The sequence below is a fragment of the Notamacropus eugenii genome, chromosome 5 (genome assembly GCF_028372415.1).
Source record: "Notamacropus eugenii isolate mMacEug1 chromosome 5, mMacEug1.pri_v2, whole genome shotgun sequence".
NCBI lineage: Eukaryota > Metazoa > Chordata > Mammalia > Diprotodontia > Macropodidae > Notamacropus > Notamacropus eugenii.
In genome coordinates this window covers 6,590,595-6,608,018 of record NC_092876.1, presented here as the reverse complement: position 1 = coordinate 6,608,018, position 17,424 = coordinate 6,590,595, and the positions used below count along the sequence as shown (strand labels likewise).

Genomic DNA, 17,424 nt, shown 5'->3' with positions numbered 1-17,424 from the left:
TATAAACATTAATGCTTTTCTTTAATTAAGTAGTATACTGGGTTTTAGGTGTGTTTAGCATAAGGTGACCAATGTGAAAAAATGAATGGTTTTTTATGTAGGATAATTTAGAAATGCATTTTACAGATTTGGTGACATCTGACTAGCAACAAGTTTTGCTTTATCCTTTAAATTCATGATATTTTTAATGTTATGGTGTTTCTAGATTTTCTTGCATTATAAATACTGGACAATCATTGCATAAGAAATGCTATTAAAAAGATTATGCAATTGTATCATTTAGAACTTTGACTCTTTTCATTTGGTTAGTGCAAAATTATTAATTAAATCATCATAGGCTATTGTCATGCTAAAATCTATCAAGTATTTAACTTGGTAAATATTAAAAGGGAAATTGATAATTGCTTACTGTGTGCAAAAAAGTAGAAAGAAAAGGACCTTTAAATCTCCTTTAAAAAAATCTGCCAGGTTTCTTGAGATCATGGGCTTGGGCAAGGTCATAAAATCCTGTAAGCCTGTAAAAGAACTGAATTGGTTTCCTGAGAAAAATGGGATCCTCTTTCTCAATTGAAGCACTCTTTGGCAAAGGGGCAGGGGGAGGATTTATAAGTTTGTTTATGGTATAGCAACGATTTATGTGATGATTTGAGAGTATAATCATGAAGTTATACTTGGAATGACATATATTGAAATTTAACTTTAAACTAATTTAGTCTTAACTGATTTCAGTCTTAGAGATTTAATTTTGCCTAAGCGCTTGATATACAATACGGTGAGAAATGGAAATGTGTTAGTCTGGACCTGCACAGTAATTAGCCAATGTTTTTCTGCTGACCTTTTTTTTTCTTTTTTGAGTGAATGATCATATACACACTCTCTATGTGGTATTGCAAATTGTAATTGTTTTCTTGATTTCTCATGATTGAATTTTACACTAGGATAAGATTACTCTGGGGAAAAACAAGACAAAAGTGTTGAGGGATATTTTTTTTCTCCATGTGCAAGGTCTGGTAAACATTTATTACTAATTAACGTATTGCAACAACAATAACTTATTATTAACTGTAACCAGCGCTAAGATACAATTAATGAAATTCTATTATTTAAAGTGAAATCCCATGATAATCTAGTGTGATTTATTCTGAGTTTTTAACTCAGGCATAATTGCTTGAACGATCATTAAGTCAGTGATCCACCATTTGAGAGATATGCCACTAGGTGCTCAAAGGGAATGTGGCTTGAGAACTGCTGCAAATAGTTATTAGTCCCTGAGAAAGGTGGAGACGATGGCGTTAGAGTGGCCTAAAGTATGGTTCTCTTGACTCAGTTGCCCTATTGGACTGTTTCTTTTTGAACAGGAATGTGATCAATCCTGACACCTAGCTAAGATGTCCTCTGAATGACGTGGAACTTTTCTATAATAAATGGCTGTTCCAAGCAGTAAACACAATTCTTACCTGATATCAAACAGAATTTAGGAGGCTGTATCTTACTACTATTCCTGTGTTGAGTCATTCTGTTCTTTTAGGCTTTGACCCAGAGGACCAGTTTTGAGGCTGCTATAGTCATGTCCTTGCTTCCTCCTTTCTTTTCTTTTCTTTTTTAAAGTAAAAATTCAGTTTATCTTGAAGACACATGAAACAAGAAGTCAAGTGTTTTCCACCAGAGATTTCACTTCTATTCCCTTGGAATTCCTTTGGGTAAGGAGAAAACTTGAGTAAAGACAATGTGTACATGACTAAAAAAGTACAAGAAAGCAAATAACATCACTCTAATAAAGAATATTATGAGTTACTGTTGCAAGTTCCCACAAGTTGATTTTCTAAAATTACAAGGGGGAAGAGCAGGAAGCATTGTTTCTGGCTATTACAACTGCTTTGGTCATTTCTTTCCACAGGAATTTTAGTCATCTTCTCCACAGAGATACAGGAGTGCCTTCTGGTAATCTTTTGTGTCTTGTTGGGTGAAATAATACAGAGATTTTCCATAGTTCTTGAAATCAGATCTAATTTTCAGCATGTCCACCTCACTGTGGGAGACCATAATCCTGCTCAGGACCTTGATGTGGATTCCCCTGCCCTTCGTGGAATCATAAACTCAGTCAGCAAAATACAGGGTCCTGTCCTGAATGTACTGGACCAGGTTGAGGAAGATGTTTTCAAGGTCTCCTTTAACTTCTTTTTTAATACTTTCCAGCATGTGATAAGAGTTGTAACTCTTGTACATTTCAAATACTTTCTGGAGGTGGCACACACTCCTCTCAGTCGCAATATTTATCCATTTAGGGATATTATTTCCCTTCCTCTTCACTCCTGCATCACAGAATTCCCAAGCATTTTGGTCAATTCACTCATAATCAATGACAGAGCCATCCTCTGGTTGTTTTCCCTTTCCCAGGGCAACCATCAATTTGATATTTCTGAATAAATTCAGGTGTTTCTGAAATAATGTCCTCCACCTCTGTCTTGTACATTTCTCTGTAGACTTTGCTAATTTCATAGAGCTCCTGGTTTGTCTGTGGGCAGTTGATCTCAATGAGGGAATCTTCATCAGTACCCAGACCTGCATGGAGGTTTTCACCTCTGAAGCATCATACTGAGAAGGTGTCTTCAAAAGGCCCAAAATCACTGCCTCCTCCTGGACAGATAAGACAGAGTTCAGTGCTGATGAAAGTTCCTTTCTGATACTTCTGTGATAAGTGAAGGAAATGTCCTGCCTCTGTTCATTGCTGTGATCTGTCAAAATGTTGATGATGGTGACTTCTTGCTGGCTGCCTCATTGTTTATAGCATCCCCCTCCGCATGAAAGTTGTTATAAGCCTTGATGGAGTCATATGCACTTGAAGGTATAGAATGATCATCCTTCAAACTGAGCTTGCACAAAGTTTCATGGATTGTAGACATCTTGAAAGAAGCTGTGCCAAGCACTGAGGCAGAAAGGAGGTAGTTGGGCTTCAGGTCTTTGCTCCTTTCTTTCAAAGCAAATTTCCATAAACAGGGCAAGTAAAGCCGTATATTTTTTAATATAATGAATCTTGTTGCAATACCCTGGCACTTCTGCACTGCTATAATAATATGAATTATGAAATATTTTACTGTTTTCAAGGCCTTGTCAGGTCCTCACTAAGAGTGAGGTAACACCCGTTCAGTGAGTAGACCTCTTTAAGGAGTGAGTGAAGGGATGGCACCTTTAATCAGTAAAGAAAAGAAAAGAAATAAAATCACACTGGGACAGAAAGATCCCCAAGGTTTCTGGCCAAAAAATACAGTTACCATTTCCATTCACTATGAGCCAGGAGGGTCCAAAAAATAAAAATTATGTGGTGCTTGGGCAGGGACCTATTTTTGTTCAATCTATGAACTCCAGAGAAAACTGGGTTTAAGGCTTTGTCTTAGAGAAAGAAATCTAGCCAGTAAACCCCAAGTTGAGTAGGTAGCTTTCAGCCATCAAAATTTGCCTTCCTTTGGGCAGAACACCCTCAGGTAGGGGAAGAGGAGAGCAGAGGAGATCAGAGAAGAAAGGAGAGAGAGCTTCTTGGAGTAACAGGTGAAAGTTGCATGAAGGTGGATTCCAAAGGAGGATGAGCAGCCCTGTAAAGGGCTCAGCAAGTTTTCACAACAGAGGTTCTAGTCTTCCCTGAATACCTTAAACACCTACTGCCTGGTACTGCTCCATGGTACAACCAACCCTCAAGCCTCACCTCTTCTGAGAATGGTCCCATTATCATGCTACCTATGGTTGAAGGAATGTCCAATGAGTCCACCCTATTTGTAATGAGTCAGTTTTGCCTTTGCTCCAACATTTAAATGATCCGGAAGATGAAGCTTCAGGCCCTTGACTTAGCTTTCTGGTCACCTCAGAACAAAACCGGATAGGACATAAAGCACTGAAGTTCCTTCCTCAAGCTTCCGAGTATAGACCAGTAACATAACCAGCACCAGGCGAGGAGAGCTGGGCTCAGCTGAATCCACATTGAGTTCTTGATGAATAGTCTTTCCCTGCTCTAACTGTCCTTCCCCTCGTTTGGCTAAATAAGCTTGTTAGTGGCTCTTCTGTGAATTAGGAGTGTACTGCTTCAGTCCACTTCTGAACCTGAGGTACTATTCTGACCTGAACCAATCTGCCACACAACGGGATCCTCTTTCAGGCAGTTTATCTTCATTTCTAACTGCCCTCCCCTTGAGGATGAGGATGAGAAACACATACCCATCAGACTCCACTTGTACTGACAGACACACTATCCTCTCTTCTGTCATCATCTGATACATTTAAGTCCTCCCACCAGTAAAGAAAGTATATTGGCTATATCTTTGGGAAAGAGTCTCTTTGAGTCTGAGAGAAAAGGTGGAAATAAAGGGTGATGGGAAGTTAAGACATTTTTGGATGACTGACTAAATATTTATTTAAATAAGCATATTGCTGCCTACAGGAGGAGAATTGTACCCATATTGTGGTATTCACAACTGTCATATTCAGCTAAAATAAGATGTTCAAATCATGAGAAACTGGAACAAAATGTAAGACTTTGTACACTGAGCTTTTTCTTTTTCTTTGAATTTGAAAAGATTTTTTATTTTATATTTTGTTCTATTATTTATTTTCGATTCTTATGGCATAACATATTGCGATATTTTATATTTAGTTGTTGTTTATTTTAAAGAAACTTTAATTTTAGAAACTTAAACAAGAATATTACGAATACTAATAATTATTCATAATGCTATTTGTAATTTATCATTTTGTTATATTCATATGTTTACATATATATGAATAAATATATAAGTATTTATTTGAAATTCCTATCGATAATTTTAATGTTAATAAGGTATTGTATATACTTTTAAATTTAGTTTTTCAAATTATGAAATAAAACAAATATTTCCATAACATAATAAAAAAGATGATTGCAGAGATAATTTCAAATCCATTAGGTAAAACTTTTTATGCCTTCTAAATACATAATAAAGCTATCATGTAAATTCTTTTATGTTCTCCCTCCATCCTCCTGTCTAAAGATAGCTACCACTAGACACAAACAAGTATTCATATGAAAATTATTCTATGCATACTTCTATGTATTCATTCTTCTTCTGCTCCACTATCTTTTGAAGTCTTTCCAAGTTCATGCGTATAGTTTCCATGACACAATCTATAACTCCTATCCTCTGCAATCCCCTTCGCCTTTTTCCTTCAGTCTTTTCCAACATGAACATCTTTATCAATGTGGCCAAAGTAATGAGTATTTGACCTTCAGGTGAATAGCTTGAATTAATTTCTTTTACTATTACCTGATGCGATTTCCAAGATGTCCAAGGCACTCTCAAACATTTTCTCTAGCACCATAATTCAAAAGCATTGATTTTTCAGTGCTCCGTTTTCCTTATAGTTCAACTTTCATAGTCACATATTGCTACTACAAAACCATTATTTTGATTACATGAATCTTTTTTGGCAAGGTGATATTTCTACTTTTTAATATGATGTCCAGATTTGCCATCGATTTATCTCCAAGGTTTACCTTACAATTTTGTGCCTTTAGTGACAATCTACAATGATCTTCGACCTCAAGAATTTAAAATTTGGCACTACTTCCATTTCTTCTCCCTCTGCTTGTCAGGAAGTAATGGGACTAGTTGCCAAGATCTGAGGTTTTCTCCTGGCCATCTGGAATAGGATTTAAAATGAACTCTGAGAGAGGTATTGGGACCTAGGAGCAAAAAGTGGGATCTCAAACGCTTAATAGCTAGTTGGTGTTTAGCTTCCATTTTTGAAAAGGACCAATGACACCAGCAGGGCAATATCTTGACTTGCAAGTGAACTGGACTTCAGTGAGGCAGGGCTGTGCAAAGTCATCAGCCTCACTCTCTCCTCTAGAGTCATTTGAGTCCAGCAGCAAGGCATAGATCAGGAAAACTGGAAATGGCCCTGGATTCAATGGAAGATGTTGGCCTTTTTAAGCTAAGGTCTTTCCTAAAGCTTAGTTTGTCTGAGACAACACTCATTCAGAAAATGAAACGAATGCCTAATTTCTGGGTAATTAATAACCAATGTATTAATTATGGCTAGCAAATAATCATTGAGGTCAGTGACTTTCTCTCATAACCTCAAGCCCTTAGAAGCTATTGTTTTTTATACTGCTTGAGTATTTTAAAAGTATTCTACCCTTGTTATATCTTTTAGCTTTCAGAACAACCCAGTGAAATGAGAAAACTGAGGTTGGAAAAGTTTAAGCAACTTGCGCCAGGGTCACATAACTAGCCAAGGTCTGAGACAAGACCTGAACTCAGGTCTTTCTAACTCGAAGTCCAATACTCAAGGCATTATGGAACTAACTGACTGAAGCTGGGTTCCTGAAAGAGGCATAGAGGCCTTCATTTCTCAGGCATATTCCCTACCATCTTCACCTTCTTTGTGTGATCAGGTCTGACATTCTCATGCTCTTCCCACAAGGTTCAGAAAAGTTTCTTGCCCACCTCTTCCTGGTTGTTCATTTGTCATTTCTCTTTATCCATAATTAATTTCCATTAGGGAGTTTTTAATAATTAAAGTAATTGCTGATGGTAATTTGCATGGGGGCTAAAATTTCTCTTCTCCTGGACCATCCCCTGGCTCCCTCTGCCCACAATCTATTGATGGGATAAACACAGTTCCCTAATGGGAAGAGAATGGGAGGGGGCAGATCCTCCCCAGGAATCAAGACCCTTTAACTAGGGCCCTGGCTTTACACATCCCACCCACTCACCCATTGATTTTTACCACCATGCTTGACAGACCAGAAGCTGAGAACAGCCTGGTGAGTATCTTTCTATATTTCAGTCTCAGACATGTGGAGTATCTATACAAAGGGAGAAAGTACTCTTTAAGACGGGAAAGGGAGACAGAACGTGCTACATATTTTCTGCAATATGGGAGCAAGTAAGTAAACCTAAAGGAAGGATCTGATTGTGTTGAAAATCCAAGAAAAGTGAATTTCCTTTCCCTTTTCAGAGCCCAACTTAGAGCCTCCTCCTTTGCTCACTGCTCAAGCTGAAGAAACTGAGGCAAAGTATAAATGACTTGTCCAGGTTCACAGTTCGGAACTGCCTGAAGCTAGATTTGGACTCATCTGTCTCCAATTGCAGGAACTCCTGTCTACTTCATTTTGACACACCTGTCAATATCTCAAAAATTGAATCCAATCTGTATAAACAGAGAAATTGAGTCAGTGCAGCATAAGACACAGAAGTAATACAATAGTGTTCTTCATCAGTTGATGCTTGATCTACTGTACCCTTACTTTTCACGGCACTACCTCCTCCTCAAGTTTACTCTTTTGCTCTTAATTTATCATCTCCATTCTTTGCCAACAGTGATTAGAGAACCAGTGCTTGTTGAATGAGTAAACAAAGCAAGACAAGAGGGAGTCTGATGAGAACAATGGGGTGGGGGAGCAGGGTAAGGAAGAGACTTTTGTACAAGATAGCCCCTGAGCTTAACTTTCAATTAACTTTCTTCAGTAGGAAACCAACAAATATGGAGAAGTGGCACTTCTCCTCATTACCATTATAAAAAATATCTCAATTGGCCAGACAGAATGAAGATTAGGAAATATAAAAAGAAAGCACAGTAATTCAAGGTCATGAATTCTGTCCACTAGCTAGTGACTATGGCAGAGACTGTTAATAAAGGGTGGGCTAACCATTCTGTCACTCTAATTCTGAAGTAACAGCTGGGATCCATCATGTAGATAGAGAGACCAGAACCTCTTTCATTCTGACTCTAGCATGCAGTCCTAAATCCAATCCTCAGATGCATGCCAGGTGTGAACTGACATGTCTCTCACTTTGATTGCAGTTCTACCTTGAACTGTCTAGGTGACTGATATGGGAAAGGGCTGTGCAACCAGTGGTGAGCATACAGCTCTGTAACTCTGAATTCACAGAGCCTTGAAGCTGCCTCACAGTGGGTGGGTTTGGCATCTTCCAGGTAAAAGAGAAAACTGGGAAAGGTGATGGGGAGAATACAGAAAAGGTAGATTTAATATACAAGCACAAAATTTCAGAGCATCCATATACTAGAAGGAGATATTAAAACAGTTATAGAGAAAAGTAAATAAGAAAACTATAATATTTCATTTCTCAATGCTTCTTTCTCTTTTTTTAAAAAAAGACATTAAAAACTAAGATTTTACAGGCCCGAGTGGAAATTGGAGAGGCAGATATTACTGACCTCTTATGATTATTGAATGGAAATGAAAAATAAGTACCCTCACTTCATAAGAGAATTAAAAATGAATACTCACACTTCTAAGCTACTCATAACACTTTTTTCAAAAATGTTTCATGTATTAGAACCTTTAATAGTCATAAAAATTAAGAAGAGCAGAAATATAAGGATACCTTTAGTTGATTGTGTCAATAAAAATATATTCAATAGAGGGACATTTTAAAAAGGAATAAAAATTAATTGGTGGGTTAATAATTTAATCCCAAAGAAGTGATGGGCCAAAGACAATATTAAAAAAAGTTAGACAATTTCATTAGCAATAAAAAAACAATCAGACGGCATAGTACTATTTGGGGGAGGGGCCAGTGAAGTCCTTAGGAGAAAATTCTTGTCTTGAAATTCTTTCTACACTGTTGCGAGGGTGGAGGGGGAGGCTCTCACAGGGGCATGGTGGAAAGATTTAGGAAGTCAAAATCAGAACTACAAGAGGAATTAAGAGTGGCTGGCCAGATCATTTGCTCACATTGAAGGCTCTAGAGTACTTCACCAATCAGAGAAGGGACTTTCAGGGCCAGAGTGAGGAGGATAAAGGAGATAAGGGAGCTTCCAGGATGAGAAGGCAGGTTAAGAATGGTGAAGTGCAGAGTTTGGGACTCAAGACCAGGAAAATAATGAAGAGTAGCTGGCCTGGGCCTGTCTCCAAATGGTATTTTCCAGAACAATTGACCAACAGGAGAAGGTTACTCTGGGTTGGAAAAACTGTCAATTGATCAATCCATTTTAATATAAACAGAGAGGTATGTGAAAGGGAATATTGAAGTAAAATGGAAAAGAATGTGGGCAGAGACTGAGTGTAGACATGTGCAGGGCTAAAAGACAACTGACTGAGTTTTATTCCACAGGCAAAAAGAAGATATTGAAGATGTTGTAGCCAGAAAATGTCATAGATAGTTCAGTTCATTAAAGATATATGCTAACCAGGTTTTATGGAGGATATATAGGAGAGGGAAAAGCCTTGAGGACTGAAGTTCTACTAGAAAGTTATTGGAAAACTAACTCATTCTCATACAGGGGTAATGAATTTAGGATGCAGAATCAAATATACATTTTTAGATGTGGTTGATATCAAAATTTACATTGCTTGACCATATATATTTTAAACAAGATTTTCTTTTTTTTAATGCAAGGGAAAAGGAGAGAGGGAAAATTACATGAAATATTGGAGGAAAAAAATTTAAATATTTTGTTTGAAAGATCCTAAGGTGATGAACTATAATAATGGTTGAGTGAGTGAGAAGGGCACATATGTGAAAGCTATACATAATCTTTCTCCCTACCCTTCCCTTTCCTATAGCCAGAAACTCATAAACTCAAAAATACATTGATCTGTCCCTCAAGCCATCCTTAATGTATTTAGCATCTATTGACTGCGAACTATTTGTCAGGTCTTGTAATAGCTGCTGTAAGAGGAACATTGGTGACATAGAAATAATCCTTAGAATGCAGAAGCCTCTATTGATTCAAAAAAGAAAATACACTCCAATACACCCACATGAAGCAATCACTGCAATTGATAAAACTGGGACCCCAAAGGACTGTGATTCTGTGGGTAAGATTGCCTGAAGTGAACCTTCCTGACCTGAACCAACTGTCTACACAGTGACACAGTTTGTCCTTTGTATGTTTATGTAGGGTCCTATTTCTTAGTTTATTAGAATTCTTGAGGGCAAGTAGAGCTTGACTTATATCTTCTAATCCCCATGCTTAGTTCAGTACTAGGAAAATGATAGGAATATTTTTTTTGACTTAATTCACTAATATTGATTTTATTCAGATTCAGAAAAGTGACTTCAAACCAACTTTGAGGAGTTACTGTAATAATCCTAATACCATAAGGCTCACATCACTCTAAGAGAATTCATTTTAATATTATATTAAGAATTAATTATTAAATTGAGATACAGTCTTTTTTCCTTACAGTCTTATTCTTGTTAAAATAGTCAGGGTCTCAAGGACATAACTGATTGAGGAGAATACCCATGAGTCCTCAAGCAATATGCTCTTGAATATTAGGTGAGGCAACCCCAAATTAAGATACTTAACCTCTGTTTAAAGCATAAACAGAGCCCAGTCAGGGACAGTTCTTACCCTGGGGAAATGAGCCCCTGTTATTAAACCCCTTCATTAGAGGTTAGGGTAACCCAGCTCATGAAACAGAAAACCACCAGAGTGGTCTAGATGGAGGTGCATTCCCCTGTCTACACCGCTGGAGGTAAATGAGTATTATCATAAAGCAGCAGGAGGTGCTGAAGATGTTTAGTCCACACCCTCTATAAATGTAGATCAATGTGGGATGATATTCAGTTGTCAAAAGAAGTCCTTTCAAGGGTTATTAGTAAAGTATTATCATTATTAAAATTTTCAGTCTCTCCACTGACGATCAGTTTATTGATTACCAACTGGCCTAACTAATAAACTGATTATTAATTACCAAGAAATCTGGTCTCTCAGGGTTTTATTTTTCCTTTCATCTAGTACCCCTGATCAGTTGTTAAAAGAATCATTCTGTGTCAGGGCATTTATTGGGCTAATTATTTGACTCTCCATGAACTGTTACTTAAATTAGAAGAGGTTAAAGGAATAGCATCTCCCCACTAATGACAACTTCCCTGCCCTATAGACCAAAGCCAAGTGTGAGAATGTTTCTGTAAAGGTGAGTTGGAATCACTTTCCATAGGATCTGCTGGGTGGGATTCAGGAGACAATGCTCACAAGTAACATCAACTTTCGCTTTTCTCTAGGCTGCTCTGTCTTTGATGACATTTCTTCTCACTAAGAAACTACTATCACGAAAAGTAAAGGTATAATTCTGACTACTGCCTACTTCTCCCAGACAGGATTTGGAGTACTCGGGAATTCCTTCCTTATTTGTCTCTTCACCTTTGTGTTTCTCAGTGGACATAAGATGAGACCTATAGACATTATTGTCACTCAGTTAGCCTTGGTCAACTGCTTGGTGCTTCTGTTAAAGGGCATCCCTCAGACAATGGCAGCTTTGGGTATGATGAATTTTCTGGATGACGTTGGCTGTAAAATTATTTTCTACCTTCACAAAGTAGCTCGAGACCTTTCCCTCAGCATGATCTGCAGCTTGAGTGTCTTTCAGGCCATCACCATCAGCCCCGCCAACTCCAACTGGGCAGAGCTTAAAGTCAGAGCCAAAAAATACCCCATCCCCTCTAGTCTACTCTGTTGGACTTTTCACCTGGTTTTGTCCAGCTATATTCCTCTAGGAATTAAGAGACCAAGTCAAAATAGAAACATCACTGAGATACAGCATCATGGATATTGTTCTCATAAAATTCTTTCTGGATTTCGTGCATCATTAGTAGCAACCGTTCTCTCCTTTATTGATGTTATATATTTGGGACTTATGGTCTCTGCCAGTGGTTACTTAGTGATACTTCTGTATAGGCATCACAAACAAATCAAGGAAAGTCACATTACCTGCCTGTCACCCAGATCCTCCCCTGAGACCAGGGCCACCAAAACTATCCTATTCCTAGTGAGCACCTTTATTTCCTCTTACTTGCTCAATTGCATCTTGGCAACATATATGTCAGTTGTAAAGGCCCCATTCTGGTTGACACATACATCTGCTTTCCTGGGCTTATGTTTCCCAGCTGTTAGCCCTTATGTGCTCATAAGCAGTGACTCACAAGTTCCCAAGTACCTCTATGCTCTTTGCGGGAGGAAAACCTCACATTCTGACCCTGATAAAAGATTAATATCTCCACCCAGGATGACTTTCTGAAAACTCCAGTTAGAGGAAAGCAATCAACATATCGAATGAGACATGAGTCAGACTCTAAATATTAGGCTAATTTCCCATTTCTTAGAAGCAGGAGCTGGCTTAGGATTGTAGACAGTAGTGTCACAGAATCATCTCAAGTTGCTGATGGTTGGGACTTTTATTTCTTTTGAAATCTGTAGTATCCTTGAATATCACAGAAATCAGAGAAAAACCTCACAGAAATCAGAGAAAAAAAGAAAAGAATCTCTATGGACAACAATATTCACAACATTGTAAACTACTGGGGTGTCATCTTATTTTGGAAGGGCTAAAGAAATTGTAATATGTTGTGATATTAGAATATTATTGCCTCATAAGAAAAAGCAAAACGTTAAGAAGTGACTTAGAAGACCTCTATGAACTGATGCAGAATTGGAAGTAGAATTGATGAAATCATAACAACATTAGAGAGAAATCTTGTTGAAAGATTTAAAATTTTAATCACAAAATTATATTCCCCAAGCTACGAATGGTAAAGATGAAGCATGACACTGACATTCACGGAAGGCATGAATTTAATGTGCAATAAGCGAAGTACTGAACAGTTAAGTGACGCTTCAGTGGTTAGAGTGCCAGACCTGAAGTAAGGAAGGCTTATCAGCCTGAGTTTAAATCCAGTCACAGACACTAATAGTGTGATCCTGGGTAGGTTCCTTAACTTTGTTGGCCTCATTTGCTCATCTATAAAATTGGTTGGAGAAGGAAATGGTTATTCACTCTAAATAAATCTTTACCAACAAAACAACAAATGGGGTGGCAGGGAGTTGGACACCAGTGAAATAAATTAAAAATAACAAAATTATTATTGACTGTAGCCAGGTGGTGCAGTGCACAGAGCCCTAGGACTGACATCAGGGAAACTCATTTTCCTAAAATCAAATTTGGCTTCAGACACTGTGGGGACACTCTCACACACACACACACATATGCACGCACACACACACACACACATGCACACACACAGACACACACACACACACACACACTGTCTCATCAGTCTAGGTGATGTGGTTAAGGTAGAACTGAACAATGTAAATTAGTCTCCCATATCTGCTCAATGGCCTCTGTTCTCCCTCCCTAAACTCCTTGTATTTCCCTGAGTTCTAGCGAAGTGGATTGGTCATAATGAAAGTACTTTCTACCCCAAAATAGAGAGAAAATGCTTCATTAGATACAAGCAGTATTAATCTTCATAGAAGCAACAAAAATCAGCTCTTCTGTGCATTTCTTGTCATGTAGAGTAAGTATATTGCGAATACTCTTTGTGTTCTTTAAATGACTATCTGCAGAAAATTATATTTTTCTTTCCTGTGGTCTAATGACATACAAGAAGAAAGATTGAGGATGAGAAGGAATGACAAGTTATTAAGACTTCAAAAGACACAACTTGGTACCAGTCTCATTCTGGCTAAGTTGAAATTCAAAGAGAGATAAGAAAAGAAGGAAGTTTGGGATAACTTCCCTTCCCCTCTCTTCAGAAATTTATGAAATTGGAAGCTAAAGAGACACTAAATTTGTGATTCATGAATAATCTTTTGAGATGGAATTCCAAATTGTGAGGAAAGAGTTTTATCTATCATAAGATGGTAAACATTTATAGTGGTGATTTGCTTCCCTAAGATTGCCTTAAATGGTAAATTGTTTTTAGAATATATAGAAATGAACCCAATTCTCCCTATCCCACTTTTCCTTGTAGAGTATTTTGTTTTTATTTATTGTGTCAGGAGAAGGAGAGGGCAGTGATTTAAAATTTGTAAGCTGCTTTCTGAGTTCAAAGCTGTCTCCTAAACTAAAATTGAATTCCACCTCAGATCGATCCCTGCACTATTGGGGAGCCTTGATGGAATTTAATAAAGGTAAGAGCACATAATTCTAATACTTATCAATTTAATTTTTAATTTTTTTAAATTTATTTTTAGGTTTTCATATTCATTTCCACAAAATTTTGAGTTCCAAATCTTCTACCCATCTCTCCCCTCTCCCCACCTCATAATACCTTGCATTCTGATTACCCCTTCCCTCAATGTACCCTCCCTTATATCACACCACACCCTTCCTTTATCCCTATCTTTTCTCTTTCCTTGTAGGGCAAGATAAATTTCTATACTCCATTACCTGTATTTCTTATTTCCCAGTTATATGCAAGAATAATTCTCAACATTCATTTCTAATACTTTGAATTCCAACTTCTCTCCCTCCTTCTCTCCCCATCCCCACTGAGAAGGCAAGCAATTCAATACAGGCTATATATGTGTTCTTTTGCAAAAGACTTCCATGATAATCGTGTTGTGTAAGACTAACTATATTGACCTCCATCCTACCCTGTCCCCCCCTTTTTTTTCTATTCTCTCATTTGGCCTTGTCCCTTCCCAAAAGTGTTTACTTCTAGTTACTCGCTTCTCCCATTTTCTCTCCATTCTATCATCCCACTCACTCCACTTGTCCCCTTCTCCCCTACTTTCCTGTAGTGTAAGACAGATTTTCATACCAAACTGAGTGAGCATGTTATTCCCTCCTTAATCCACTGGTGAAGAGAGTAAGCTTCACTTTTCCCCTCACCTCCTCCCTTTTCTCCCCCATTGAGCAAGATTTTTCTTATCTCTTTTATGAATGACAGCCTACCCAATTCCATTTCTCCCTTTCTCCTCCAAGTATTTTCATCTCTCACCCCTTAATATAATTTTATTTTTTTATGGATATCATCTTTTCTGATTCAACTCAACCTGTACTCACTGTCTATATGTCTGTGTGTGTATGTGTGTGTGTGTGTGTGTGTGTACAATCCTTCCACCTCCCCAAATACTGAGAAAAGTCTCAAGAATTATGAACATTATCTTTCCATGTAGAAATGTAAATACTTCAGCTTTAGAAAGTCCTTTATGATTTCTCTTTCCTGTTTACCTTTTCATGCTTCTTTTGAGTCTTGTGTTTGAAAGTCAAATTTTCTATTCAGTTCTGGTCTTTTCATCAAAAATGCTTGAGAGTCCTTTATATCACTAAATGACAATTTTTTCCTTGAAGTATTATACTCCGTTTTCCTGGGTAGGCGATTCTTGATTTTAATCCCAGTTTCTTTGACTTCTGGAATATCCTATTCCAAGCCTTTTGATCTTTAATGTTGAAAGTGCCAGATCCTGTGTTATTCTGATTGTATTTCCACAATACTCGAATTATTTGTTTCTAGCTACTTGCAGTATTTTCTCCTTGACCTGGTAACTCTGAAATTTGGTCACATTATTCCTAGGAGATTTTCATTTCGGGTCACTTTCAGGAAGTGAATGGTAGATTCTTTTAATATTCATTTTGCCCTCTGGTTCTAGAATATCAGGGCAACTTTCCTTGATAATTTCATGTCTAGGCTCTTTTTTTTATCATGGCTTTCAGGTGGTCCCATAAGTTTTGAATTGTTCTCCTGGATCTATTTTCCAGGTCAGTTGTTTTTCCAATGAGATGTTTTACATTATCTTCCATTTTTTCAGCCTTTTGGTTTTGTTTTCTAACTTCTTGGTTAATTTCATAGTCATTAGCTTTCCTGAACTCCACTCTTTTTTTTAAACAACTATTTTCTTCAGTGAGCTTTTGAACTTTCTTTTTCATTTGGCTAATTCTGCTATTTAAAGCCCCATTCTCCTCACTGGCTTTTTGGATCTCTTTTTCCAATTGAGTTATGATATTTTTAAAGGTGTTATTTTCCTCAGTAATTTTTTGGTTCTTTAGCAAGCTGCTGACTCCCTTTTCAGGCTCTTCCATGGCCTGGGCCCATTTTATATTCGTTGTGAGGGCACTGGAGGCAGAAGCCTTAACTTCCTCTGACAGTATACCTTGTTCTTCCTCATCTGTAAGGATGGAAGGAGACACCTATTAACGAAGAAAGTAACCTTCTATAGTCTTATTTTTTTCCCTTCTTTGGACTTTTATCCAGCCAGGTACTTGACTTCGGAATCTTTTGTCAAGAGGAGGGTCCTAGTGCTCCTCCTCACCCCAAGAGTGTGCTCAAGGCTGAGATTCAGATCAGCTGCTCAATTCCCCCAGGACTTTGGGTAGGTGTGGAGCCACCACTGAGGGCTGAGATTCAGATCAGCTTCTCAGTTCCCCCAGAGGCTTTAAACTGAGCTGCCTGGACAATGGACCCAGGCTGCTTCCAAGGCCATTGCAGCTGCCTGCTGCCTGCTGCTGCTGCTGCTTCCATCTCTGCTGGGAGGATGCTGCTACCCTCTTGCTCAGCTGGGAAAGCCCTCCCACACTGACTTTTGGAACTTTCTTGTGGGTTGAGGGATCTGGGACCCTCACTGCTGGAAATTCTGCCCTGGAGGTCTGTTCAGGTACTGTTCTTCCCACCGCCAAGCAGCCAGGGCTCTGCTCAGTGTCCCATGAGATAGACCTTCCATGTTGGTTACCTTTGGCTGGAAACCTCATTAGCTCTGTTGTTCCGTGGGTTCTGCTGCTCTAGAATTTGTTGAGAGTCATTTTTACAGGTAATTTGTGGGTTGTTGTAGAAGAACTAGGGTATATACATCTTTCTACTCACTTATCAATGTACTATTTGGATGTGAACCTGTTAACAAAGTGAGTTAAGTGGCTACCTCAATGAAGTCACTGACCCAGAGGAGAAGGTCCAGCTGGTTTTTATGACAATAGAACAAAGAACTGAATTAGGTAGGAAAAATAATAGAATTAGTTAAAAGGCTGGTAACATCATGACGTTGAGGATGATATGATTAGATGGAAATTGGGAATGAAAGACATACAAGAGTCCCCTCATTTCCTGTGGACAAGAAATGTTGAGTTCAGCTGCAAGTTTAGAGAGGGTGGAAGAGATTTCTTCAGATAAAAAAAAAAGACCTTGAAGGACAGGTTGGTAGTGGAAAAATACTACACCAGACTTCCTGATGTCCCCCTGCATCCCTGAAGGATTATAGATTTCATTGCGCCAAGAATAAAACAGTGATTAGCAGAACAGAATGTTCCTTGTTAAGGAGATATGCCTTCATCAATTATGCCAAATGGAGTGGTAATACATACAGATAAATTACAGAATAAAATAAATTATAAAATGGTATAGAATCTATTTAATTCCTTCAGTTCTTCTCCTTTGATTCAAAAAGAAACACTGTTTCCTCAATGATATGCGAATTATCACATGACACCAACTCTATCTGCCTTTCAGGACTGACCCATCAGGACACAAAAAGATCTGACGGTGCTAAATGTTTCATTATTGAGTCATTTCACTTGTGTCCAACTTTTCGTAATCCCACACTTGAGTGATTTGTCATTACCTTCTTCAGCTCATTTTACAGATGAGTTACTGAAGAAAGCAGGGTTAAGTTATTTGCCCGGGGTCACATAGCTAGTAAGGATATGGG

The 17,424-nt window shown here is 38.1% G+C and overlaps 1 protein-coding gene and 1 pseudogene across 1 annotated transcript; one reads left to right on the top strand and one right to left on the bottom strand.

Annotated features, from left to right (window-relative positions):
- Window positions 1–1,902: 1,902 nt before the first annotated feature.
- On the bottom strand, window positions 1,903–2,903 carry LOC140508252 (annexin A2 pseudogene; annotated as a pseudogene).
- A 7,540-nt stretch (window positions 2,904–10,443) lies between these two features.
- On the top strand, window positions 10,444–12,019 carry LOC140507295 (vomeronasal type-1 receptor 1-like). Its single transcript, XM_072615415.1, has 2 exons — window positions 10,444–10,477; window positions 11,043–12,019. Exons 1-2 carry the CDS (start codon window positions 10,444–10,446, stop codon window positions 12,017–12,019), a joined length of 1,011 nt encoding a protein of 336 aa, XP_072471516.1.
- Window positions 12,020–17,424: the final 5,405 nt, after the last annotated feature.